Source organism: Motacilla alba, chromosome 7, assembly GCF_015832195.1.
Source record: "Motacilla alba alba isolate MOTALB_02 chromosome 7, Motacilla_alba_V1.0_pri, whole genome shotgun sequence".
In the NCBI taxonomy this organism is placed as follows: Eukaryota; Metazoa; Chordata; class Aves; order Passeriformes; family Motacillidae; genus Motacilla; species Motacilla alba.
In genome coordinates, this window is record NC_052022.1 from 32,897,223 (window position 1) to 32,923,154 (window position 25,932).

General features: G+C 50.6%; 2 protein-coding genes across 4 annotated transcripts in view; one reads left to right on the forward strand and one right to left on the reverse strand.

The window, feature by feature from the left end:
- Window positions 1–9,562, reverse strand: part of FAM207A (family with sequence similarity 207 member A) — a 40,083-nt gene extending 30,521 nt beyond the window's left edge. Inside the window, exons 1-2 of the mRNA XM_038142991.1 lie at window positions 9,385–9,562; window positions 7,782–7,890 (exon numbers count right to left, since the gene is read on the reverse strand). Of these exons, the coding sequence (XP_037998919.1) occupies window positions 7,782–7,890; window positions 9,385–9,510 (235 nt within the window). The 5' untranslated portion in view covers window positions 9,511–9,562. The remainder of the gene's footprint in view (window positions 1–7,781; window positions 7,891–9,384) is intronic.
- Window positions 9,563–13,411: 3,849 nt separating this feature from the next.
- On the forward strand, window positions 13,412–25,174 carry ITGB2 (integrin subunit beta 2). Of its 3 annotated transcripts, none has more exons than XM_038143282.1 (16): window positions 13,412–13,564; window positions 18,166–18,232; window positions 18,527–18,615; window positions 18,918–19,101; window positions 19,304–19,474; window positions 19,677–19,918; window positions 20,256–20,411; window positions 20,616–20,711; window positions 20,851–20,940; window positions 21,119–21,259; window positions 21,512–21,696; window positions 22,387–22,631; window positions 22,870–23,089; window positions 23,234–23,451; window positions 23,568–23,734; window positions 24,021–25,174. In XM_038143282.1, the coding sequence occupies exons 2-16, from the start codon at window positions 18,169–18,171 to the stop codon at window positions 24,081–24,083; spliced, it is 2,331 nt and encodes a 776-aa protein (XP_037999210.1). In that variant the 5' UTR covers window positions 13,412–13,564; window positions 18,166–18,168; the 3' UTR covers window positions 24,084–25,174. The 3 variants fall into 3 exon arrangements, with proteins under 3 accessions (XP_037999210.1, XP_037999208.1, XP_037999209.1); XM_038143280.1 differs by having other exon boundaries at window positions 13,416–13,564; window positions 18,089–18,232; XM_038143281.1 differs by having other exon boundaries at window positions 13,421–13,564; window positions 18,084–18,232.
- The last annotated feature ends 758 nt before the right edge of the window (window positions 25,175–25,932 follow it).

Genomic DNA, 25,932 nt, shown 5'->3' on the forward strand with positions numbered 1-25,932 from the left:
ATTAAACTCCCAGGACACATATTTCAGAGAGACATTTGACAGTTTGACATAACACCATACCACTGCTGGTGACAAGGAAATGGCTCTGACTTCCAGAGCTATCAACCTGCTCTTTCCACAAGTGCTTCCTCACTCCTCTTCACATTTGCCTTCTCAATTCCTGCAGTGTTGAGCCCTCCCTCTCACACCCCACGAGAGGTTTGCATTACTGGAGCTTGTGCTGAGAGGCCCTTGTGGCATCAGTGCAGAGCCATTCCACCTCTCTCTCTGTAGAATTTATAACTTTATAACTTAATTATGTTAAAGCTTTAACATTAGTACAGCAAAGACAAAGATTTCAGTTCATAACCCTCTTTTGTAACACCACAGCTGCAGTACTCTCCTAAGCAGCGCTGATCTATTTTTGTGTAAGGATGTCCAAGCATTTTAAATTCATTTCACAGGAGAATACCAGGCTAGATCAGTATCTTTTTAAAGTTCCAGGAATTGTGATCACCCAGAGCAAGACAAGGAAAGACATATAACTGCAATGCCCCACCACTCCTGGCCAGGAAAGCAGGGGGCCACCCTGGCCTCAAATTCAGCAAGCCCTTCAGTGGAACAAGGCACTGGTAAGTTTGACCTAAAAAGCTCACGTTTCAGCACCCAACTTTCACAAAGTCTATAAGAAAACTCTGCAAAACCACAGAGGAGCACCACAGGAGCTTCTCCAAAGAAGTCTCCAATCCCTCACTTAGCCATACCCTTCTCTCCATCCATCCAGCAGCATGGAAAGGCTGCTCCAGGGCAGGCATGTACCTTCAACCAGCGCTACTGGTGAGCATTACACAGCAGGCACAGCCAAGGAAGCAAGCATAATAAGAAACTAGAGCGATCTGACACATCCTTCAAACTGCTAGGACTCATTTCAAGCTCTTCCCACTGACAGCCTCCTCCCCTGGAGCAGGCTGCAGAACATTTTGGACGGTTTGGGCTCTCTGGAAAATGTTTGTGTTTGTGTAGCGCTCAACCACGAGCTAATTGGAGTCTTTTGGTTTTTTAATGGTAATTTTAAGAACAGAGACTTAGCCACAGCTAGAGGGAGGGAAAGAAAACAAAAAAGTTAATTGGTTCCATAAATATTAACACAACTGATTCCTGTGATCTGGCAGAAGGCACTCACAACATGGAAAGGCTCTGTTTGCAGAAGGGAAGTAAAAGCACTGAAAACAGTGCAAGCTTCAGACGCTCATTTACTGCCTCTCAATTAATTGCATTTACTTTAATTAAAGTGGAGCTTCCCACAGCTATTCTCACAGCCAGCACCACACTGCACAGACAAATTGTTAAAGCAACATTAAGCAGCATGGATTTTTAACCTTTTTTTAAAAATTATTATTTAAGGCACCAATGTCTTTAGCTTTCAGTAGGATCCCCACTCCACAGTCCCCCAGAAACCACAGCAGGTTTGTTCTCCATTTCAACCAAACCCCACAGCTGTTCACCACTGATACAGAATTTGCTCAATCTGACTGCTGAAGTAAGATCCCACTGACTTCAATCCTTTGGACCAAAGGAACAGAAAAACCTTCTGGCTTTGAGGCGAGTTGTTGGGAGCTACACAATCTGTTTGAGGTGTCCTGCAGACTGAGGCCATCTGACCTCACTGGAGAGGCTTCCCAGACGACAAACCACTATCTGAGCTCCTCCCAAATACACTGCGGCTTTCTAACAGTTACAAAACTCTCAGACACCAAATCTGCCCTTAAAAGGTGATCTGGTACTGTCAAGATAAAAGCAGGACTAATGATGCAGTCAAAAAAAAACCAAATAGATTTCAGCTGAATAGCAAGGCAGAAGGAATGTACAGTAATTTGCTACCCAAAGCAATTTACCCAGATAAGGTAAAATGCCATCTGTCACTTTACCAAGATACCAGGGTAACCAGCCTTGGGCCTGGAGGAGAGGTAAAGAGTTTAATCCCCACACAGCATTTTCCCTTCCCTGGGAACTTTTCCTTTCTTGCAAATTTCATTACTGGAAGTTTCAAACACTTACACACACAATGTCAGAAGCAACATCAGCTTGTGCAGGGAAGGTTCCCCTTTGAGTTGAGACCTGCACATTCAGTGCAGGGACACATCCTGAACCTGTGCAGGCCACACAAAAGACAGAGGCACATTGCAGAAGGTATGGGGTGGAGGGAAGGGGGAGAGCAAGAATTCCCAGCTCAAACACCATTCAAACAGCTGCTCCTCCCGGGGCAGCACCCACACACCCGTCAGGTATTTTCAAAGGCATTAAAATGGTTTCAGTGCTACACCACCAAGGGCATCACTGACAGCACCAGGGACATCATTTCACCACTCCCCAAATTCACACAGCCCAAAGCTTGGGCAGCTAATAACAAAGACAGATGGAGGAGGAACACCTTATCACTTGGGTCTAGCACAGCACACAGGCATTTCCCAGGGAGCTCTCACCAACACGTTGGAGGTGCTGCAGCCTCTCCCTGCCATCCCCAGAGTGAGGAGCAGCCCGTTTACACCCTCCTATCCCATCTGAGCTGTGTTACTGTGGGGAACAGCTTGAGGAAGGCGTTTTGCACAAAACAAACACAAGACAGGCCTGACAACTGCCAGCACAGAATGAAAAGCTGAAGAAAAGTAACAGCAGCAGAATTGTGAGGATCCAGAAGCTTTCCATACCAGAGATGTGAATGACCAACAAAAGCAGATTTCAAAAGTCCCCAAGCATGCATTAAGAAAAAGCAGCAGAGTTTAGAACTGATATTCAGAACAGATGCATTCATTACAACAAACAGGATTAATTTTTATTTTTTTATCCTTCAATTGTTGAACACCCCAGTAAGCCAGAAGAGTAGGAAAAAAAACCAAACAAACAAGACATCAAATCAAAACAGAGGAAAGGCGATGAGGAATGAGGACAAAAGAAGAGGAACCTTAATATTTAAAGGCAATAAACATGCAGAAATCCAATAAACAGACAGGAATAAACTATAGGACACAAAGACTGGCATCCTGTCAAGAGCTCCTGAAGAATAATGGGAGCCTGATCATGGCTGCAATTTTTCCACACCAGTGGGGATCCACTTCAGGGGTAACCATGAGTCTAGACACTGCGGGAACAGCAATGCTGTCAGAGGAGAGGTCTTACAGGGACTCTGTGACAGTGTGGTACAACATCTATTAAAAAAACCCTCAAAACTGGACAGTAAATCATACTGCATGAAGCTAATGCAGGACCAACCAACCACAGCTTTTCTGCTTCTCTTGGAGGCTACAAAAGAACAGAATTGGACAAGTGGGTGCAGAGCCCAAGCAGAAGCAGATAAGGTGACAGACCCAGCAGATCTGGAACTCCAGAGCAGAAGCTGAGGTGCAAACCAGAAGGGATCTGTCAGTGACTCTGCAAACAGAGGCTTGGTATCAAAAGAAACTCACAGAAAATCTCAAAAAGGAGCAAAGCAAGGCTGTACACAGCCTGCAGACCCCAGAAATTCACTATTGTCAGTGAATTCCTGCTTAGTCAGATTGTAATATTTCCTATCTCCACATTTTTTCAGGAGGAGAAGGGAATTCTTTCTTTGTCAGATGCTCAGTCACTTCCCTCCTCTACACCCCTGTGTGCCACTGACAGTGGCTCCTGTGCTGCAAGGCAGTCCTGGTCCTCAGAGCACAACCTCTGCTCAGGCTCATGACCTACCTCACTCTATGCTTCACACCCTGCTTAGAATTACAGACCCACAGAGTGGCCTGGGTTGGAAGCAATCTGCAGAGAGCATCTCTTTAAAGCCCCTCTTTCATCTGTCATTATCCCACGTTGCTCCAAGCCCCATCCAGCCTGGCCTTGAACACTTCCAGGGATGGGGCAGCCACAGCTTCTCTGGGCATCCTGGGCCAGGGCCTCATCATCCTCACTGTAAAATGGCAAGTCCTTCTTTACATCCAATCCAACCTCAGAAATCAGGATGATTTTTCAGCAGGTTTTGCAAACAATTATGAACTTGCTGTTGTTGCACTTTTGTTTTCTCAACAACACAGCCTGTCACCATTCCCTTCTGGAGTAGCTGAAAATAAAGCAGAAAGCTACCAATCCAGTTATTCATTTCATTCCACGACTGGTTCATCATCCACTCCAAAAAAAAGAGACATTCACAGGCAACTGCTCAGCCAGAGCCAAGCTTGAACAGGCCCTTACTTCAAGGAGCAAATGCTGACGAAGGAAAGCTAAAGAAAACAAGAAAAAATGAGCAGCAGCAACCCCGATATGACAGGCCATTATTTCTGACTTGGTAGGAAACATTTAATTCCCACGCTACAGAGGCTCACCCAAATGAGATTTATCCTCTCACTCGAGCCACAGAGGTCCCTGCGTGGATTAGATTACGGCAAAGCCTTTGGTTTACATTACGTCAGTGGCTAAGTAAACTACACTGACAGGAAGCAATCACTGAGCACAGAGCAACTCACGGACTGAACTCCAGCATTCCCAGGGATGGCACTGGCTTCTGTTACCCACACACGTGTGGAAATCATCTGGAAGCTAGTGTTAAGCTGAGCTGATGATTAAAGACAAAAAACAGAGCAGGGGAAAGCAGTTGCAGCAGGTCTGCTTCACAGCACGACACAGCTTAGAGCTACCATATTAAAATACTTTCCTTTTTAGACCACTGGCTTTTTATATCACATAACGCAAGGCTCACCTACAATGAATTCCATTTTGGTGACATTTTTCATTACAGTTCCACCCTCTCCTTCTCCTGCCACAAGGATTACTGATGCCAGAACAGCCTGTGCTGGTACCTCACACTAATCACAAGCACACTGAATCAGCCTTGTACCCAAAGGAAGCAACAGACCACTACCATGAGTAGCAGATAGTTCCACAGGGCACCCTGCCTCAACCAGATGTACCAACAGTCCTCAGAAATCCCCTGAAAAACCAGGCCTTCAGCTAACAAGAACCAACACCACCAGTTTATCCTCCCACAAAAAAAGGGCCTCACTCCTTTCAGCCCCAGCACACACAAGCACATGGCTTAACTGGGATAACCCTGCTAGAGACTCTGAACTTTCCAATTTAAACATCGTGGTCCTTCCTGTTTCCTCAAAACCACCACAGCCAAAAGAGCAGCAAAAGCTAGTCACTTACAAGCTGAGGAAAAAACTGTAGAGAGAGGCATCCCCTCTTGCTGGCAACCACAGGCAGCAGCCCTCAAACCCCAGCACAGCAGTGGATTGGTTTCCTGCAGGACTGCAGCCCTTTGGCTCTGACACATCAAAACAGCTGCTCCAGGTGAAGCCTTTAATCCCATTAAAGTAACCATGCTCTGCTGTTGGTTAGTTAGCCCCTGTGATGGTACACATAGCTTTAAAGAGCTGCCTACACCATGGGTTTATTTAGAGCACAACAATGCTCTCCATGTTCTCTTTTCTTCCTACTTCCCAACATCCAATTGGCTTTTTTGACTGCTGTTGAGCTCCAAGCTGACATCCTCTACAATCTAACCCAATTCCAAGATCTTCCTCAGACTAGGTTTTATCTGGAAGAGAGTCACAGCCTAAGGCCAGATCTAAACACAAACCACAGATACCAGCAATCTTGGACCATGTGAATAGATCCTGGGTAATGTGAGATATATACACACACATAGGACAAATACCTGCTTTCCCAACTGCCACACAGCAGCCTTGGCAGAAAAAAAAAAATCTTCTCTAGCTGTGAAAAGCACAGGAGATAGTGAGCCCACCTACAGTCTGCCAACTTGACCTTCTCAGAGCTTGAAAAGCAAGTGGGAGGGAAGCATGCTTTTGTCTTGTTATTAAATCTTAAAATAGCAATGTGTAGGAGAATCCTACCCTCCTGCCCTGTGCACTAGGCTGAGGGGGAAAGGGAGGAAGAGGTGGAGGGAGGGTTAGAGTCAAGTTGAACTTACTGCAGAACAGGCTCTGAGCTGACCACAGATGCCAGGAGACAAAGCACACCTGCCTAGAATCTCTTTGCTAACTCTACGGTGTCTGCCATTGTATGCACAGCCTACTTACAGTTCACTGAATTAACATTAAAACATGAACTGATTTCCGTAACGAAGAAACCTCTACATGGCTCCAGAGTGCAACAACAAGAAAGGGCACAGCAGCTTGGGAAGATGTAAAAACACACTCAAATCACTTTTTTCCTGGTTAAATTGCAGTTTGGAGCCCCCAAATGAACGGTTATTTTTAGCTGATGATCTGGAAAGCGCGCAAGAGCGCCGAGCAGCAGGGTCAGCAGGGCTGTGTGCAGGAAGGCAGCACAGAGCCCCGAGAGAGGCAGCCAGGCACTGCACATCTGCATCATCAGCACTGCACGGGGACCAGCAGCACGGCTCTATTTATAACCCAGACGTGCAGCCTGCAATGAAAGGCTGGGACTGCAGGCTGCCAGCCCCCAACAACGTGCTGTCTGATTTAATTAAAGAGATGGCAACGTGCACAAGCACACATAGATGCATACATGTCCTTTTCCCAGGAGAGTTACCAACAATGAGCCCAGTGTTTCAAGAACAATAAGTTTAGCCAAGGTTTCTGTGCAGAGAGCTGGCAAATGCGTTCTCACACAACCTCCCCACTTCCTCACTCTGTGCCCAAATGTCACTGATGGCCAGCTCAGGGAACCACTTGCCCTTGTGTGATTGATTTGTTTATAGCTTTGGACAGGAGAACAAAGTCACTGTAGTATTTATCCACATGAAGAAAATAAATTAATTTAGTTTGCAAAGAAGGTATTTGGGAGTCACATGCCTTTTCTGCATCAGGACAGCTTGCTGTGCTACCAGGCTCTGTCTGGTAGTTTGCTCCTTCTGGGATTTTTTAAACATTTACATACAGTTTGTGGAAGGTTGGGATTCAGGTTTCAGAGAAATTTTTTGAGACCTTGCAGACATTTAGAAGGGAAAACTGCTTTCAGATACAAAGCTCTTCCTCACAGCAGTCAAAAAGAGCATTTCCTTCTTGTTGGACTGGAAATCAAAGAGCTCTATCATGTCCTCCCTCTTCCTCCTCTCACTTTCCATAACTCCTGTGAGTTAAGATTCTCCTGCCCAGGAATCCTCGAGCCACAGACCCCACAAGAGCAAAGGACAGCAGAAGATTTGCTGCAGTCAGGCTGCTGTGAGTGAAGCACTGCTGGCACACAATGAGAACCTGCTGACAGAGTACTGGGTTACCAATGGCAGCTGCTCACTGACAAACTGAGGTAAACTATGAGGGAAAAACTGTAGAGAGAGGCGTCCCCTCTTGTTGGCAACCACAGGCAACAGCCCTCAAGCCCCAGCACAGCAGTGGATTGGTTTCCTGCGGGACTGCAGCCCTTTGGCTCTGACACATCAAAAGAGCTGCTCCAGGTGAAGTCTTTAATCTCATTAAAGTAACCATGCTCTGCTGTTGGTTAGCTAGCTGTTAGCTGCTGGTGAGGCAAAAGCAGCCACAGAGCAAGCCCAGAGATCAGGTTAAAACCGTGGCTTTGCTGTGCTCTCAGCCTTGGCAGTCTTTGGCTGCACCAAGATATCCCACACACTGCCTGAAGCTAGTCCCCCACCTGAGGATCACTAAGCACATCCATGCAGAAGCCCAAACAAAAACAAACCTCTCCTAAAAACCTTCAGAGGAACACAGGAAGCAATGTTTGCATTGTAGCTCCCTGAGCTTCCTAGGGCAGCCACTAAAAGCCACTGCAAATACAGTTCCCAGAGTCTTTGCTCACAACCTAAAGCAGCACTTATCCAAAATACAACAAACCTGTTCTGGAGGAAATGATGCTTTTGGAGTCCAAGTCAAGCTTCTTTACTAGGGTATCAGGGTCAATTTTCAGCCCAGAAAATACACCAGAAGATGAGAAGTCCCAGTCCTTAAGTAAAAGAAACATAAAGCAGGAATCAATACATATACTACCAGGAAACACTTATTTTAAAAAAATTAAAAATCTAACCCAGCACCATCCAGATAGGAACAGTGATAGTGAGCAGGTGTCTCCCTTGAGCAGGCAAGGGCACAAAGGCACCCTACTGTCCTGCTCCCCACTGCCTACCCCCCAGCTCTTCCACACAGAAGGAACTTTCAAAAAGCCTCATTTTGGACTGTTCTGTTCCTAAAATATTCCTGCCTCAAGTCAACCTCACATCACTCAAGTGCATTCACTTCCAGGAGGGCTGGGAACAGCATCTTTAGGAAAAGTCAGATTTATTACAGGTACTGAACAATACAGATAAGCAACAAATGAGAAGATTAAGGGATTAAAGCCTAAATCAATGGATACTAGGCAGATTCAGTAACTACTAGGAACTCACAAAATCTCCAACATCATGCTTCAGGCATGCAATGCCTCCATAAGATCTGTAGTAGCTACTCTGGTTGGATTAGAATTTATTATTTTAGCCAACACTACCTACCATCACTAACGCATAACTCCACAGTGCTATAAACCCAGCTATATTCAGCACAGGTAACTCCTCCCTGCTCACAAGTAAAGCTCAGGCACATAACTAACATTTACTGGTGTTGTGATCCTTGCTGTGAGGGTGCAGCACCTGAACCGTGTCTTCAAAACACAGCTGGGGAAAACAGAATATCCTAAATAATTCTGTATAAACAGCTCCTCTCTCTCTGCCCTAACCTAAAATTGAAGGCACGCACTGCAAGGCTCCCCTCCCCTCCCAGCTCTTGCTGATGACAATCCCCACTGCTGCACGCAAGTTACCCCATGGCAAGGCAGCCCAGGCACCCTGACTGCAGGAGCAGCAGCAGTGCTGCGACACTCGTGTCACTGTGGGGACACCGCGGTGCTGCCACAGCACAGCTGCTGCTGCTCGGGGCTAGCGGTACTGCACGCTGGCACTGCCCACGGTGCGCTGTGCTGCGGCAGCTCCCGGCTCCCCGTGTCACCTCCCGCCGTGCCCCTGCCACACGCTGAGCGCAGCATGGGGAGCAGCAGCTGCCCGGCAGCACCAGGGCTTCAACAGAGCCTCCACTGCCCGGCAGCTCCCGGGTTTTAACAGAGCCTCCACTGCCCGGCAGCACCAGGGCTTCCACAGGGCTTCCACCGCCCGGCAGCTCCCGGGTTTTAACAGAGCCTCCACTGCCCGGTAGCACCAGGGCTTCAACAGGGCCTCCACCGCCCACAGGGACCCGGCCTACGCCATCCTCTCAGCCACCGATCACCACGGCCAGGCACGGAGCTACCGACGGACACCCCCGCGGCCAGGACAGACCCACAGCAGCCCGGGTGGGGCCGTGGCTATGCGGGGAGCGGCCCTTTCTGCAGGGGGAAGGCGGAGGAGTCACGGCGAGGCGGCCGCTGCCAGCCCCCGCCCGCCGCCGCCCCGCGTGTCCCCGCCCCCGGTACCTTCCCGGCCGCCGCGCTCCATCCGCCCGCGGCGGGGCCGAGCCCGGGCCCGGGGAGCGGCGGCGGGTCCCGGGCGGGCCGGGGGGCGGCGCGGTGCAGCCGCGGGCGCTTGGCCTTGCCCACCATGGCGGCGCGGGACGGAAAGGGCCGGGCCCGGTCGGGCGGGACCTTCCGGCTGCGCCCTCACCGCGCCCGGCGCCCCGGGAAATTCGCCTTCCTGCCCGCCACGGGCGGAGCTCCGCAACTGCCTCTTCGGCTGCCCGGGCCGGCCCGCCCCGCCCCGGCTGTTCACTCTGGAGCGTAAAGGTGGCCGGTGCTGTGGCAGTCCCTGTGCAGGGCGGCCTGAGGATAATCGCCCTCTGGTCAGTTGCCCTCTGGTCAGTTGCAGCCTGCCCGAGGTGGTTCCCGTAAGCAGCCTGATGGTGTTCAGCGTGCTTAAACCCAGACACACTGCAACACAGCTTTATACGCCTCTGTAAGAGCTGAGAGCTCTTGGTAGCGTTGGAAATGACACAACAAAACTCATTTTATTTAGCTGATCAATTACTTGTAAGCAGCGCCGACTTTTTAAGTTTCTTCACAGGCTCTTAATGCCACTTGGATCATTAAATCACCGAAACCTTTAGTTGGTCAACCCTGACAAGCATCAATGAGTAGAGCCAAAGTGAACTGAAGATTGGACATCTGGGATCTTAAATTCCTGGCCCTTCAAGGACATTAGTAACCAGAAGATACCAGAGGAGATAGAAGCCTGGAAAGTTGGAGAGTCCCTGTCTGAGAAACAGATGATAAGAGGACTAAAGAATGTGGACCAAATTAGCATGAAGGGCAAGAAACCGCTAAGCAATACAGGATAGAATACTTATTAATGAAGATAATTATGTAATTTACAAGAATTTCTATAATGCATTATGTTGTCTATAATCTCTAATGGTGTGTATATATATATATATATATATAAAAATATATACGTACATATATATATATATATAAATACATAAATAAGTGAAAGAACTTTTGTAGTGGGATCAGTGTGAAACATTTTTAGCCCCACACACATATCCTCCTGGCGAGGAATAAAGCCTTACTCACTAACACTAAAAAGACAGTTTTTCAGTGAGTCTTATTTATCCCAATGATTTTTGAGGTTTCTTGGTAACAGTAGCACCAGCTAGCGACCAGGCTGCCGCAGTAGGATGAAAAACAACTTAAAAATTTGCTGCCAGGAATTATTTCTACCGTTAAAACAGTAGAAAATACCCAGCAGGCCCCTAGGGAGGGCCAACACCTGCCAGATTGCAGTCATGGGCCCAGGTGGGCACCACAACAAAGCAACCCAAGCCTCAGCTGCATGTTTCCACACACAGGAGGGGGTGACATGCAAAGCTGCTTCTCCTTGCTCCAAGATGAATAAAAAGCTCCAAGCCTGAAGCCACAGCATGTTTGATCTTAACAAGCCCTGACAAGTGCTCCCTGGTTAATGCATTTTCGTTTTCCACATCCTCTGCCCTCCCCATTTCCCCCCAGGCTGTGTTTCCCAGGGCCTGATACTGGGCCACAGAAGTGCACAGCTGTAAGTGCACTCCTTGTGGGTACCAGGGAAATGCAGGGAGAGGCCTCTGGGAATGCACTTGGAAAGATCATAGAGCCATGAAATATGCTGAGCTGGAAGGAACACATGAGCATCATTGAGTCCAACTCCTGGCCTTGCACAGGACACCCCAACAATCTCACCCTGTGACTCAGAGCAATGTCCAGATGATCCTGGAGCTCTGGCAGCTTTGGGACTGTGACCATTCCCTGGGGAGCCTGTCCAGTGCCCAACCACCTTCTGGGAGAAGAACCTTGGAAGATCCAACCTAAATCTCCCCTGGCATGGGTCTCTGTCATTTCCTCAAGTCCTGTCACTGGTCATGAGAGGGAAGACATCAGTGTCTGGCTCTCTGCTTCCCCTTGAGAAGGGGAAGACATGAAGGGGAAGACATGGAATCACATAATAGTTTGGGTTGAAAGGAACCTTAAAGATCATCTTGTCTCACTCCCCTGCCTCTAGATCAGGTTGTTCCAAGCCTAGTCTAGCCTGATGTGGAGCACTTCCAGAGATGGGGCATCCACAACATTTAATGTCCATCGGGAATAGAAAATAACAAAAGGAAAACTTCCCTTACCCTGCTCTAGGCCGGGTGAGCATCATTTAGGACCAAAGGCCCAAAATGACAACTCTGATCATCAAAATTCATGACTTTGGGAAAAAAAAACACTCTGACAGTGCCCAGGTGGAGACCCAGCTCCCCACCCCAGCTGCTCAGGTGCATTCTGTATAACCCACGACAGTCCTGCTGTTACTGGTGTGGGGAAACACGATCCACGCTAGTAAAAATAAAAAGATGAACCGATAAAAGTAAAGGCAGTTAAAATAGGAAAGGGAATGTTTAGCAGCTTAAAATGCTCACAAAACAGGCTGGGGAGCATATGTGCTGTGAACAAGCATATCCCCAAAGGTTGCCCACCCCCTTTACCTTCCAGCACTGAAGGCCAAAGCTGCAGCAGAGCCTGAGGAGCAGCTGGCAGGGACTGGGATATGCCAGCAAGCTTCAGCGTTGGCTGCAAGGACCTGTGGTACACCCTCTCGGCTCCCACTGTTCCATCTTTGAGGGCTCACAGCTCTCCCACCCCCTTCCTGCAACCTTGAGTGAGTTGAAGCGAAGTGGTTGGACGAACCTCATGAAACAACTGAGGAGAAAAGACCTGCACATTAAGGGCCTCATGCAACACAAAAGGAAAATTACGGCAGCTTGTCTCATTCAACCGCACTTCCTTCCCCCAGATCTGCAACCCCCACTACTGGCAGGAAGCTCCACCAACTTTCCCAGCTTCATCTACCAGAGCTCACCCACTCCAGGCCTGAGGAGTGCTCTGCAGCATCCAGCTTCAGCCATCCAGGCTGGGTGAGCATCCCAGCTCCAGCTGGCTCACTTTCAGGGTCCATCCCCACTATATCCTGCATCAGATGTCCCATGCTCCTGTCCCACTGCCAGGATGACTGTGATGCTTTCCTGCTGCACCTGGCTGTGATGAAACCAAGCCAGGACTATGATGGCTTCTTTAATAAAGGCACCAATCCACAGAGCATCCATCCAGGCTTGGAAATTTTCTGCTGGCACTGCAATCTCTCTTCTTGGTGCAAAAATAAACCCATAACTGTAACACAGCAGCAGGTAAACAGCATCAGGGTCTTATAATGCCTCGGGTTGCCCTGACCATAGAGGAGAATTGGAACAACATGGTCTGTAATGTCCTTTCCAGCACAAACTCTTCTGGGATTCCATGATAATGCAAAATGGTGACTCAACATCAGCTTGCTTGGAAGGAGAACCTACAAAGCAATTAATAAAGACTCATTAATTAGTTTTTTAAAACCCCTACAATCCTGTATGTTTTCTAAATTAGGTTTGGTTTGGTTTTTGTTTTGTTTTTTTTTACTGTAGTGCCCTGAAGAGGTTAAGAGAAAATTGCCAGGAGTTGATTCCTCTCTGCTCAGGGAAATGCTGCTGCTGGGAGGAGTTATTGAAGCCGGCACAAAAACTCTAAAAGGCTGCTTAAAAAAAATTCCCCACACAGCCCTGAGCTGTGCTAGAGGATGGCGCCTGCATCCTCTTGTCATGTAAGGAGGCCTGGCTACACAAACATTTCGGAGGCCAACCCACAGTCTGAGAGGAGCTCCCCATCTTCTCCACACCCAAAGGCTGCCAATAGCTCCCACATGAACTAGTTGCCCCCACTCCCAGCTTTGTTTGCCCACTGAGGTCATCGCCGGTCCCCATAAGGGCTGTGAAAGGTGAAAAGTTCTCATAAGGCGTGGGGTCCCCTTCCTATGTGCACTGGGAGGGCTGCAAGCCCCTGGGTGTCCCAGGGAGACCGGTTCCAGTCCCACAGGGCTGGATGCTGTGGGTTTGGCCAGGCTGAGGGGGGCTGGCTGGGGTTTTGGGAAACACGCCCTCCCACAGGCACCACTCTTGACTTCCTCTTCCCGTGCAACTGCAAGAGAGAAATAGGAAGGAAAGATTGGCGTATGTCACAGAGCTCCTGATGCCCAGCTGCTTTTCCCAGCCAAACTAAGAAGCTGAAACCATCCTCATCACAGCCCAAGTACGGAACAGAGACGAGGGCTGGAGGCCAGGCGAGTACAGCATCTCAATTTTTATGCTTCTGTTCCTCCTTTCTTGGGGGGAGGCAGGCAGGCAACAAAGGGGTTTTGTAGTTCTGGTGTTTCGATGGCATATTTTTATTATTCCTGATCTAACCTTTGGCCACTTGAGTTCAAGGAGCTTCAGGGAGCTTGGCATGGCATCCCTGCCTCAGGAGGGTCAGTCTGTGTAGCCTTTGCAAAGGCAGCTCTCCTGGGCCGTAACAGTTTTGCCTTTGGAGGTAGCACTGAGCCTGGAAATGCAGGTGGTTATGGTGGGGAGGATTCCAGACCTCCAAAACTCCCTTTCCTCAGCAGCCTGTGGTCTCGGAAAGCAGAGCAGAGAGGGTGCAGTGTGCTCTCCTTTCGGCCTGACACATGGCACTGGGCAGGGTGGCACGGGCTGGATGCTCACCTGCAGCACCGGGGCTGGGACTGCCACCTTCCCATCACCCTCCTTCTTCCTAAGGGGATCTCCACCACTCCGAGCTGCTGGTTGCAGTGGGAAAGAGGGAAGTGGCATGGCAGCATGGCATGAGGATGGCAGGGATGGCTGCCTGGAGGGCTCAGCACAGTGTCACCGCCTGGAATGCCTGTGCACAGACCTTTCCGGGTGTCCCTGCACCCCTGTGAGCCTGGGGGAGTAGCTGGGACAGGGAGTGAGACCCTCGCTCTTCTCCTCCATCTCTCTGTGTGCTGCACACATCAAATATTCTGCAGACATGTGAGCCCGGGGAGAGCAGATCCTTCCCAGCACCTTAGTGGCTCCTGGATGCAGAAGGAATGCGGGGCACACGCCAGGTATCAGGGAAGGCAGCCTGGTCCCTGGTTTTGATGCTTTTTCCAATGTCACAGCTACAATTCCCAGCCTCCTGGCAGGTGAGAAGCAGAGAGTTGAACACATGTGGTGGCATCATGTCCTGTGGCCAACACAGGCGCTGCAACGGGGCTGCTGCAAGTTGTGGGAAATCTCTAAATGGTGCATTTTGCTATCTTAGCTGTCGCAGTTTACACATCCTGCTTCACAGCGGTTTTTCACTTTTTTGCTGCTGCTCCGAGTGATTTCAGCAGGTTGGAGGGTGTGGTGTCCCCAGAGGGCAGCCCCTTCCCACCCGAGCAGGACCCTGACCCTGGCAGACCCAGCAGCACAAAACCCCTCCTCCCCCTTTCTCCCAGGGCAGGGCAAGGCTCCCACGGGCACCCAGGGACCTTGGTGCTCAGAGCCAAGGGATGCCACTGACTAGGCAGGGATTTGGTGCACATGGGAGAGAGCTCACTCCACAGATCTGTCCTCTGCAGGCACTGGAGGCTGCTGGAAGGAAATATATATGGAATATATTCATATTTCCTATAATAGGACATGGGAATAGACATAGATATCGATATAGATATAGATAGATAGATATAGATACAGATACAGATATAGATATATGTGTATATATATACTTTTCATTTATTTAATTGTATTTTTATTGTATTCTTTATCTATTTAAAATAAGTTTATATATATTTATTTTTATATTTTCCCTGTGATTTACATATACAAAATATATATAAAAAGACATATACACACACACTGAGTGTGATATTCTGCATGGACTGGGAAAGACCTGTCTGTGACCATTTGGGTGGGATCTATCTGCGTCACACAACTGAGTGACAGAAAAATCAGCCCCAAGTCAAGAGACATCCACTCTCCCATCCTCACCATAGCCCACTCTGCTCATTTCCCTTCTGTACTTGGGGTCTGGAGCTGCCCAGATTGCAGGGGTGGGAATCTGGCATCTCTGTCACAGCATGATGGTGACCCGGCACCAGGGATGCTTGGCAGTGTGGAGGAAGCACCCATGGGCTCTGGCACTAGTGGAACTTCCCTATTACAGGGTTGCAAACACCACAGGAGTCTCCCCAGGATATTGAGCATGAGTGCATATCCTCCCTTTTTGTGGGAAAACAGATGCTTAGCAAAGCCCTGATGGGAACTTGGGGCTAACAGCCTTCAAGACTCATCTCTGCTGTTGAACACTTGTTTTATTTATGGCAACAGGATCACTGTTGGTATCAACACTTCCCCTTCAGCCTTATTTATAGCTCCCAGCTTGCTCCTCCATGCAGCACAGCAGCCAGCTCCGTCCCAACACAGCAGCCCCCAGCACATCCTGAGTGCCAGAGTACCCAGCTCTGCACCCTGCCCACAGGCAGAACAGCAAGGATAATGCCCAGCATTTAACTTATGCACCTTCCTTGAGGCCATCTTCACATCTTCTGGCTTGCAGACCCCTCCCAGGGGGACATCTTGCCCTAAGGCAGATGCTCCACTGGTGGAATATCCTGGTGGCTTCTACAAAAGGTTCTTGTTGAAGAAGAGGCTTGGTCCCGAGCCACCCAAGGCATGTGGTGAGATGAGAGCACAGGGCCAAAAAGGACCCTGGTCCTGAGGTGCAGCTTTCTCCTCCTGAAGCCACCATGCAGCCCTGGCCAGGAAGCAGAGCCTGGTGACAATGTGTCCTGCCCTTAGCTGGGCTGCTCCATCTTGGCATCTCACTCCCCACTACAGGGTGAAGGTGGTTATGAAGTTCTGCAGTTCTGCTCCTTCACACCAGGGCAGAAGGATGGGCTATGTGCACCCCTCTGCTTGCCTGAATTTATGGGAAAGAAGGAGGAAAAAAACAACTGCACAGGCAGAGCACATGCAGGAGGACGAGACCTGGGGTTGGTGGTGACTGCAAGTCTGGGATGAGCTGAAGGGATCATCAAGGGGGTTGGAGGAAATGCTGCTGAGGCCTATGTTCGCACCCTGCTCACGCAGAGTCAGGCTGAAAAACTGCTTTGCCCTCCTCTGAAGGCTTTAAAGAGGCAGACAAAGGCAGAAGCCCCATTAGTTCTCTCTGAAAGCCCTGCTCTCACCCGCCCACACACCACAGCGTAATTTCCCTCCATGGCAGAAGAGAAGAACTGTTGAACTTCCTGTTGTTGCTCTCTCCAAGTATAAGGATGTGCTTCACACTCTTGTGACAAGAGCAAGAAGCCACTGTGGGGTTGAAAAAGGCATCCAAATGCAGCTCACAACATGAACCCTACTTTACAATACTTGACAACAGCTAGCACTGGGGGTGTGTTGAGAGTATTTCTGGAGTTTGGGAGCTTTTTTTAACCCAGTTTTAGGGTTGCTCTATTTTACGAGATGAGGCTGTAAGCCGGAAACTCCAACCTCCAGCAGGAGCGAGGAGCTCACAGAGCTCTATCCCATCACCACTGCACACTTTGGCACAGCAGCAGGAATTAAATGCTTGGAAATTCTGGGCAGGTGGAAAAGCAGGAGCTCATTGAGTCCATGGGTTTGGTCCTCACAGCATGTGAGGGAACTTCTGGTTTAAAGCAGAACTGGAGCCTAATTAGGCACATTTAGGATGTCAATCACTGAGTTCTACAAGAAACAAAGGGAGGACCCACTTTTCTTTCCTGCAAGCTCAAACTCTGCAGGCAGAATCTGGAGGTGACAGGAATGTGTTGGGCCAGCTAAGCACAGGGCGTGCGTGACACACAGACAGGGACATTGCAGCCGTGACAATAAATTATGTCCTTAAAATCTTACCATGGGGAACTGCAGTGGTGGAGAGGAACTTGGAGAGCTCTTTGTCCAGAACAGCTCGGGCCACCCACCATAGGATGATCTTGCACAGATGTGGCAGAGTGAACTCCCAGGCCACGTCACCCCGAGGGTTTGGCTGGGTGACCTCAGCGTGACTCTTGTTGGCTGAGCAGCAATGTGGTGCTGGCTGTGGAGCTCTGCCAGGGGGACTGGATCCAGGGCAGGGTGGGCTTCCAGATGGACCCAACCATAATTAGTTATGGCCACCACCCTTAAAGTCCTGCCACATCTCAAAATCTATGGAACAGCTGGGCACCAAACCTCACTGTGAAAACACCACCCACTGACCTACCTAGACTTTCTCTCTGCCCTTGGGAGGAGACCAGACATCCTTTCTAGGCTGACCAATGTCATCCTCAGCTGGGGTGGTATCCTACAGAGCTGATGAGCTAAGACATCCTGATGCCTCAGAAGGGGTGTGCTGTCTTAGCTTTTCCCCCTCTCAAGGTGGGCTCTGGAAGCCCATCCTGCCTAAGTCTTGAGCAGCCCTAACATATAACCTGTCTCAGTGTCTTTTGACAGTTTCTCGTCTTCTCATTTCCACATCTCTCTGAGCTGTTTATTTGGGGAGTTCACAGGAAGGGGTGATGGCAGGAGCCAAGGAGTGGTTCTCTTCTTACTCAGGACAGCTATCAGAGCTATTTTGAAACTGATGACTTGGTTTTCAGACACTGTGTCTAATATTGCTATAAAGAGCAATGCCTGTTGTTCCTTTTACTTTGTTATTCCTTTTTCTTCTTTTAACAATTTCCTCTTTTTCTGACTTCCCCGTGTTCCATGTTGCAAGGCCATTATATGGTCAGGGTTTGCTTTGCTGGAGAAAAGTGTGACACATGACACTGTTAATGAATGTGATCTCAGCACAGGTTGCCCAGAGAAAGTGTGGCTGCCCCATCCCTGGGGCACATCCCAGGTGGTCACAAGAATGCTTTTTGTCCTGCAGAAAATGCCTCGTGACTGCTGCCTCCAGCTGCCAGCAGTGACCTGGGTGCTGCTGCTGGTGACAACAGGTGAGCCCGACCTGCCTTCTCAGGGAAAGAGTGGGGGGATCCACAGTGCTGCCCAAAAGCAGGGGGAACACAGCATTGAGAGGTGTGCAAAGGCCATGTCCTTCCACTTCCTGGGATCTGGAGTTTACATGAGCCAGCCCAGCTGAAGGACAGCAAAGCATCTGAGGGCCCTTCCAGGGCCCCCAGCATTGGTTTGAGAGGCAGGGCAGGCTCAGGCCAGCATGGATGCTTGGTGTTGGTGTCTGAACACCCCCAGCTGCCCCCCACACCAACTCTGTCTTCTTGCCTTTCCAGCCTTTGCCATGGAGTGCCCCAAGATCAAGGTGGGGACGTGCAAGGACTGCATTCAGTCTGGTCCTGGCTGTGCCTGGTGCAAGAAGCTGGTAGGTCCATGTAGCCTGTCTAGTTGTCACTCCCCAGCAGTCAGCTAACAGGCATCAGGATAGTCACCCTGCCTGCCTGGCTCTGCCTGACTTCATTGTGGGAGTGTTTCATCTCCTGCATGGAGGATGGGGCCAGGAGGGATCCAACAGCCATGACCTTTCTCCGTCAATACCCATCAAAGGTTTTCTTTTCTCCATCAATGCTCTGGGGACCTGGTTTGGGGGCCAGGTAATCTTGTAAGGTGCCTGTTCACCTCCTGCTCCTCTGATTTTTTTTTCCCTTCTGTTGTTGTCACACACAGAATTTCACCAAAGCCGGCGAGCCTGACTCCATCCGCTGTGACACCATTGAGCAGCTGAAGCAGAGGGGGTGCCCAGGCAGTGAGATTGAGTTTCCAGGCAGTGAGGTCAAAAGAACACAGGACAAGCCCTTAAGCAGGGAAACACAGCTGACTCCACAGGAGGTGCACCTGAAGCTGAGGATAGGTATGCTCTGCCTGGCATTCCCAACTCCCTTCTTCTTGTGGCCTGCCAGCAATGCCCTTCCACTCATCCCCAGGCTCACCTGAGACACAGCAACACGCTGCAGCCTGCATTTCCACCCCTTTTCTTCCAAGAGAGAGGAGGGGTGGGTGATGGCACAAGCTGGCACAACATGGCAGCTGATCCCACTGTCCCTGTCCCTCAGGCCAGCCTGCTGTGTTTGAGGTGAAGTTTCGCCGTGCCATGGGGTATCCCATTGATCTCTACTACCTCATGGACCTCTCCTACTCCATGCTGGATGACCTGGAGAATGTGAAGAAGCTGGGAGGGGAGCTGCTCAAGGCGCTGGAGAGCACCACCCCTTCTCGGCGCATTGGTGAGCCTGTCTTCAGCCTAGCACATCTGTTTGCTGCTGGGAAGAGCTGCAGGGCTGAAGGGGGATGAGGGAAGTGGACAGCAGGTGGCCTCTGCCAGGCTGAAGAGTGTGGCAGGGCAAGGGACATAGGCATGTACACTGGGGCCAGCAGATTGTCTGTGCCCTGTGCCCTGCCCCTAAAACTGTGGTCTGGCTGCCCTAGGGTTTGGCTCCTTTGTGGACAAGACAGTGCTGCCATTCGTGAACACGCACCCCGAGAAGCTGCAGAACCCCTGCCCCAATAAGGACACGAAGTGCCAGCCTCCCTTCGCCTTCAAGCACATCCTGTCACTGACGGACAACGCCGAGCAGTTTGAGAGCGAAGTGGGGAAGCAGTTCATCTCAGGGAACCTGGATGCCCCAGAGGGCGGGCTGGATGCCATGATGCAGGCAGCAGTGTGCGGGGTGAGTCCTGCACCTGCCCCGCTGCCAGCAGCTGTGCGCAGGCAGGAGGGCTGCTGCCCACGCACACTCTGGAGAGGGCTGCTCTGCCCCTCTCCAGGTGGGCTCTGGAAGCCCATCCTGCCTAAGTTCTGATCTGGCAGCAGGGCAAGTCACTCTGGCAAGTAAAAGAGAGCATCTTACCCCAGAACCTCCTAACCCTGATCTCCCTTTACTCGCCTTCCTCCTGCCCCCTGCCCCATGCTGTGGCTGGCACAAGGGTTTGGAAAGGGCCACGCCCACTGGCACTGTCCTGCCAGCCTTGCTCAGGGACAGGGGCCACTCTCTGTGCCACTTGCAGGACCAGATTGGCTGGCGCAACGTGACCCGCTTGCTGGTGTTTGCTACTGATGACGGCTTCCACTTTGCCGGGGATGGCAAGCTTGCAGGCATCCTGACCCCCAATGATGGCAAGTGCCACTTGGAGGACAACATGTACAAAAGGAGCAATGAGTTTGTAAGTACCTGGGGGCTGTTCAGCATCTCCAGCACGCCCCACCTCCCTCCCCCAGGCAGAAAAGACAATGTTATGTAAAACAGCCTGTTGCAGAGACCAAAACATCACCTTAATCACCTTAAGTTGTGCTGCCACACCAGAAGTGTCTACTCTTTTGCTGGTGGGGGAAGTTGTGCTGAGTGTGATATCCCTCTCCCCATCCAGGACTACCCTTCTGTTGGCCAGCTGGTCCAGAAACTTGCCGAAAACAATATTCAGCCCATTTTTGCTGTCACCAGTAGGGTGGTGGATGTTTACAAGGTGAGACTATGTCAGATGGTCCAAGTGCCTCCATCCCCTTCCCAGGAGGACAGACACAGCTGTGTGTGTCTCCTGCTGCTGTCTCAGGCTCTGCAGTCACGTGGTAGGAAGTGCTCACCCCTTTGCTCTCCACTGGCAGAAACTCAGTGACATGATCCCAAAGTCGGCAGTGGGGGAGCTGAAAGAGGACTCCAGCAACATCATTGAACTCATCCAAGTGGCCTACAATGTAAGTGCTGGAGTTTCCACCTCTTCAATGACATCACCTGCACTTCCAGAACCACCCCAGGCACCTGAGATCCTGGTCTATGGTGATCTCTGGCTCTTCTTCCTAACCTGCAATCCCATACCCTCTTGGTTCGGTCTGCTTTTGGACTGATGGCATTTTCTCCATCATTTTTCCAAAGAATCTCTCGTCGCGGATCATCTTGGACCATTCCACCTTGCTGGACACTCTGGATGTCAAATATGACTCCAAATGCAAAAATGACAAGGACTCCACGGATGAAGCAAGAGGCCAATGTGACAATGTCAAGATCAATGAAGAGGTATGCTCACCTGTACCAGGAACACCCCACAGCTTGCACAGCTTCTGTTGCCCATCCTGTTTAATGACAGGAACTCTGGTTGCTCTTCCAGGCTTTTTGTTTGTATTAATTTAATGCCAGGAGTGTCCAAAATACTATGGGATGCGGGAGATCCTCCATTGTTCTGGATGTGCATGTCTTTAGCCTAGGGCCAATATCACACTCTGACAGCTGGACATGTGGCCCTTCCCTGTCCTACTCTGCACTTTCTAGGTCACCTTCAAAGTGAAGGTCACAGCCAAGGCATGCATTCCAAACTATTCCTTCACCATCCGGCCACTAGGCTTCACAGACACCCTCACTGTCCATGTGGCCAGCAACTGCGACTGCCACTGCAATGACAAGCCTGACCCAGCTGCTTGCAATGGGCAAGGCATCATCGAATGTGGGACCTGCAGGTATGTGCTGTCCACCCAAAACACGATTTCAAACGCTGCCAGAGCTGGGGAATTGCTGGGAGAGGGATTTTGGGCCAAGCCAGGGCTGGGCTCTGTAGCTTTGCACAAATTTTTTTGTTCAGAGAGGTGGATTTGTGCATTCCCCTTGGAACTGTCCCCTGTGTTCATGGAGACAGGGACACAATGAGCTGGCTCTTCTGTTGGTGGAGGTTATGCTGTTTTCCTAAGGGCCTCAATCCATCCAACTATCCACCCATCCATCCCAGTATCAAATCATCCACCAATCTACCACTGAGCAGACACAGATTTCTGTAGAAATCTCTCAAAGTCCCGTTTCTTGGCTGCAGCTTACGCAGGTCTTTAAGTGTAATTATTGCTTCATGGCCTCTCAGTGACAAGGAGAGGAAAAGACTGGGTTTCCTCAGGAAATACTCACATCTCCTTAGCAAGGGCTTGGAAATTATAAACATAACAATAACTTTTGGGCATGTATTTGGTCTTGTGAATACGACTGGTGGAAAAGCAGCATTTCTGAGGTTTGCTCTCTGCTCCAGCATGGAGTTAGCACCAACATGCTGTCATTGTCTTTTGGTGAGGCTGTCCCAGATTTGCTCCACTTTTGCAGAGGTCTGGGCCCTGTGCATGCCGCACGGCCACTGACCCAAGCTTGCACCTCTCCTCTGGCGGCAGCTGCAATTCAAGATACACCGGGAAGAACTGCGAGTGCGACACCAAAGGGAAGAGCAGCAAGGAGCTGGAGCGCAGCTGCCGGAGGGACAACAGCTCGGTGATCTGCTCGGGGCAGGGGGACTGCGTGTGCGGGCAGTGCGTGTGCCACACCAGTGACGTGCCCGGCAAGTACATCTACGGCACCTACTGCCAGTGTGACAACATGAACTGCGAGTTCTTCAACGGCTCCCTCTGCGGCGGCCCAGGTGATGTGCCTGGGACAGCTTCTCCCCTGCTTAGAAGAATTCAGTGCCCAGGGAAATGCAGCTTTTTTGTGCCATAACCCCAGTGGGAGGGTTTGGGGCTGCTGGGTCCCACCCCACCAGCCTGTAGGACCTCCTTGAGGGTGGTGTGGTGGGGCCAGGCTGGGTGATGCTCTCCAAGCATGGGCAGAGGGAGGGTGGCCTGGCTGTCTGCAGGATCTGAAAGATCTTCCTTCTGCAGCACGGGGGCAATGCGACTGTGGGGTGTGCAAGTGCCTGCCTGGATATGAGGGCAGCGCCTGCCAGTGCCAGCAATCCACAGAGAGCTGCCTCAACACCCGCAGACACGTGTGCAGCCTCCGTGGGACCTGCCACTGCAACCGCTGCCAGTGCACGGGAGGGTACCAGCCCCCCTTCTGCCAGGAGTGCCCAGGCTGCCCTTCTCCCTGTGGCAGATACATGTGAGTGATGGGCACAGAGAGGGCACAGGGGCACGAGAATCCCCAATATCCCTGCCTGTGCTGGGGCACAGCCCAGCTGTAGCCAAAGGCAGGTGAGAGGGTTTCTGCCCCTGCGGATGTGAGCTGCATCTGCTTGTTTTGCAGCTCCTGTGTGGAGTGCAAGTACTTCAACAGCGGCCCCTTTGAGAAGAACTGCTCCCAGGCCTGTGCCAACATCCACCTGCCCGCGACGAACTCAACAGAGGTGAGCACAAATTATAGGAAATGCAGGGAAAAGGATTCCCAGAACTGCTGGATGTCCTTCCGTATGGTCCAAGAGGATGGCGAAGAGATATATACCGTCATCGTTGATCCTGATAGAGGTATCCCATCCCTTCTCCTCCTGTCCTGCCACAGGCAGGCTGCCAACCCTGCCATGGCAGCCTCACTGCTTCGCCAGGGGCTGCAGCCCGACACCGTGTGTCTGTCTGTCCCACAGAGTGCCCACAGCCTCCCAACGTCCCACTGATTGTGGGCAGCACTGTCGCTGGCGTGTTCCTCATTGGCATTCTGGTCCTGGTCATCTGGCGGTTCTTGATGGAGCTGCTTGACCGTCGGGAATACCGCCGGTTTGAGAAGGAGAAGACCAAAGCCAAGTGGAATGATGTAAGAGAGCCCATCTGTGCCAGTGGTGTGTTCTGGGGTGCTCAGATCCACTGGGGAGGGGACATCTTTTCCAGAGGCAGCCATGTAGACCTGAGCCCTCCCCTCTGCTCATTTTTCAGCCCAGCTGGATTTTGCCATTTAGGGGCCTAAATATTCTATGGATAAATATCCTACAGCCTAAATATCCTTCTTCCAATGCTGTCTGTGCTGTTGGCATTGGGATGGGTGGGATGGGTAATGCTCTGCTGGAAAGCCCAACACAAGCCTCTCTCTTCTCTCCCTCCAGGCTGATAATCCCCTCTTCAAGAGTGCCACCACCACTGTCGTCAACCCCAAGTTTAATGAATGATGCAATACCTGCCAGCACTGGGATGCACTGTTAAATAAGGAAATGGCAAGCTAAGGAAAGCTCAAACTAAGGAAATCAAACTAAGGCTCCCACCCCTTCTTTATCCTCATGGTTTCGTCCCTTCTTCCAAGAGGCCTCCATCATGTCAGGTGCTGGCTGAGGGACTGCACCCATGCCAGTCTCCTGGCCCATGCTTGATGATCGTGTTAGTGGAGCTGGTGAGGGGAACACCACAGGAACATGCAGTGGCTCCTGTCCCATCTCCTGATGCTAACTTTGCTTTCTGGCAGCAGTCTTGGACACTGAGCCCCAAAGCCAGATGAGAGCACAGAGCACTTCCAGCTTTAATTTTGAGCTGGGATTTCGAAACTGCCATCTCTCTTCTGCTCCAGCAGGATCTGCCTCCAGGCTGCTGCATGCCCTCCCCTGCTGTATTGGTCTCCACCACTGTGCAATGTTTTCCAGAGAACTCACTGGTGAGTAGGACAGAAAGGGTCCAAGCAGCTGCTCTAGAGGCTGCAGTGATATAATAGGCCCAAAGGGCTAGTGAGCACCTCTGCCTTGTCATGAAGAGCAGCTAGAGAAGATGCACTGGATCTTATTCCCAAATCACCAACTGCTTCCTGACATCCCTCAGATCTACCTCGGGCAAGGTTCTGCCTGGGCTTCTGCATGCTTGGCTTACCTCCATCATGCCTTGAAGTCCTCTGCACAGTAAGGAGCCACTGTTTGATCTATGAAACTTGAGCTATGAGCTATGAGCACTTGGAAAATGAAGGTTGGAGGTCAGCCATAGCTTCTTCCACCCCCTGGGGCATGATCTTCTCCCTGCTTTGCGAGCGTGTCAGACACACCAGGAGCCAGCTGTGCAAAGCACCTGGCAGTACCCAGAGCATCTCCAGCTCAGCACTTATCCCAACCACACACAGCAGCCAGTTGCTCTTGCATTGTGGGTCATTCCTGTGAAATGGTGGTACAATTCCTGATTTGCTTTAAGTTTGGGATTAATTTGCATAGAGTTGTATTGTGTTGCATCTTTTTCTGCTCTCTGAAGACGTTTAGTGTGAATAAAGATTAATATATAAGGTAAATACATCTGTCCTGCTAAGAATTAGGTGCAAGGGCAGCAGCTAAAGCATTCATTGGAGAAACTGCAGTAACACCTTGTCATTGCTGCCACCATTTTCCATAGGTACAGTGCTTGGGAAAGGCCCCAGCTAGAGAAGCAAACTGTTTTCTACACAATTTGCCATCTATGCCATGAATGGTGCTCCCTTGCAAGCCAGAACTGACTCACTGAATAGTGCAGAGCAGTTCTCGTCCCTGCCCATGTGCTGGCAGCTGTACATAGACCACCTCAAATGAGATTGGCTGGGCCACATCAGATCAGGTGTCAATTTGGGCCATTTTATTGTTCTTAAGCAGTGACTGTGAGGGTCTAGGGCAAGGTAAGAAGAAGGAAAGTGTGTCTGGTAATCCTCCTAGCACTATCCCAGGCTGCAGCTATTTTTGGCTTCAGGACCCTCAAAATGTTGTCTTGTTTTTGCCAAGAGCAGCAGTTTGCCGGCTTGGACACACCAGTCAGGTCACAGAATCACAAGATCATTAAGGCTGGGAAAAAACTTTAAGGTGATTGACCATCTAACCACTAACCCAGCACTGCCAGGTCCAACAGTAAACCATAATCTCTAAGTGCCACATCTACACACCACATCCCTTAAGGCCAGGCTGCCAAGGTTACACACCTGAGCCCCTGGAGAGGCTTTCTGGGCACTGTGCCTGACGGGCTCCTCTCAGCTGGCAAAGGGAGAAAGGCCAAACTGCTTCCAAGGGGCTGCAGGAGCTGCCA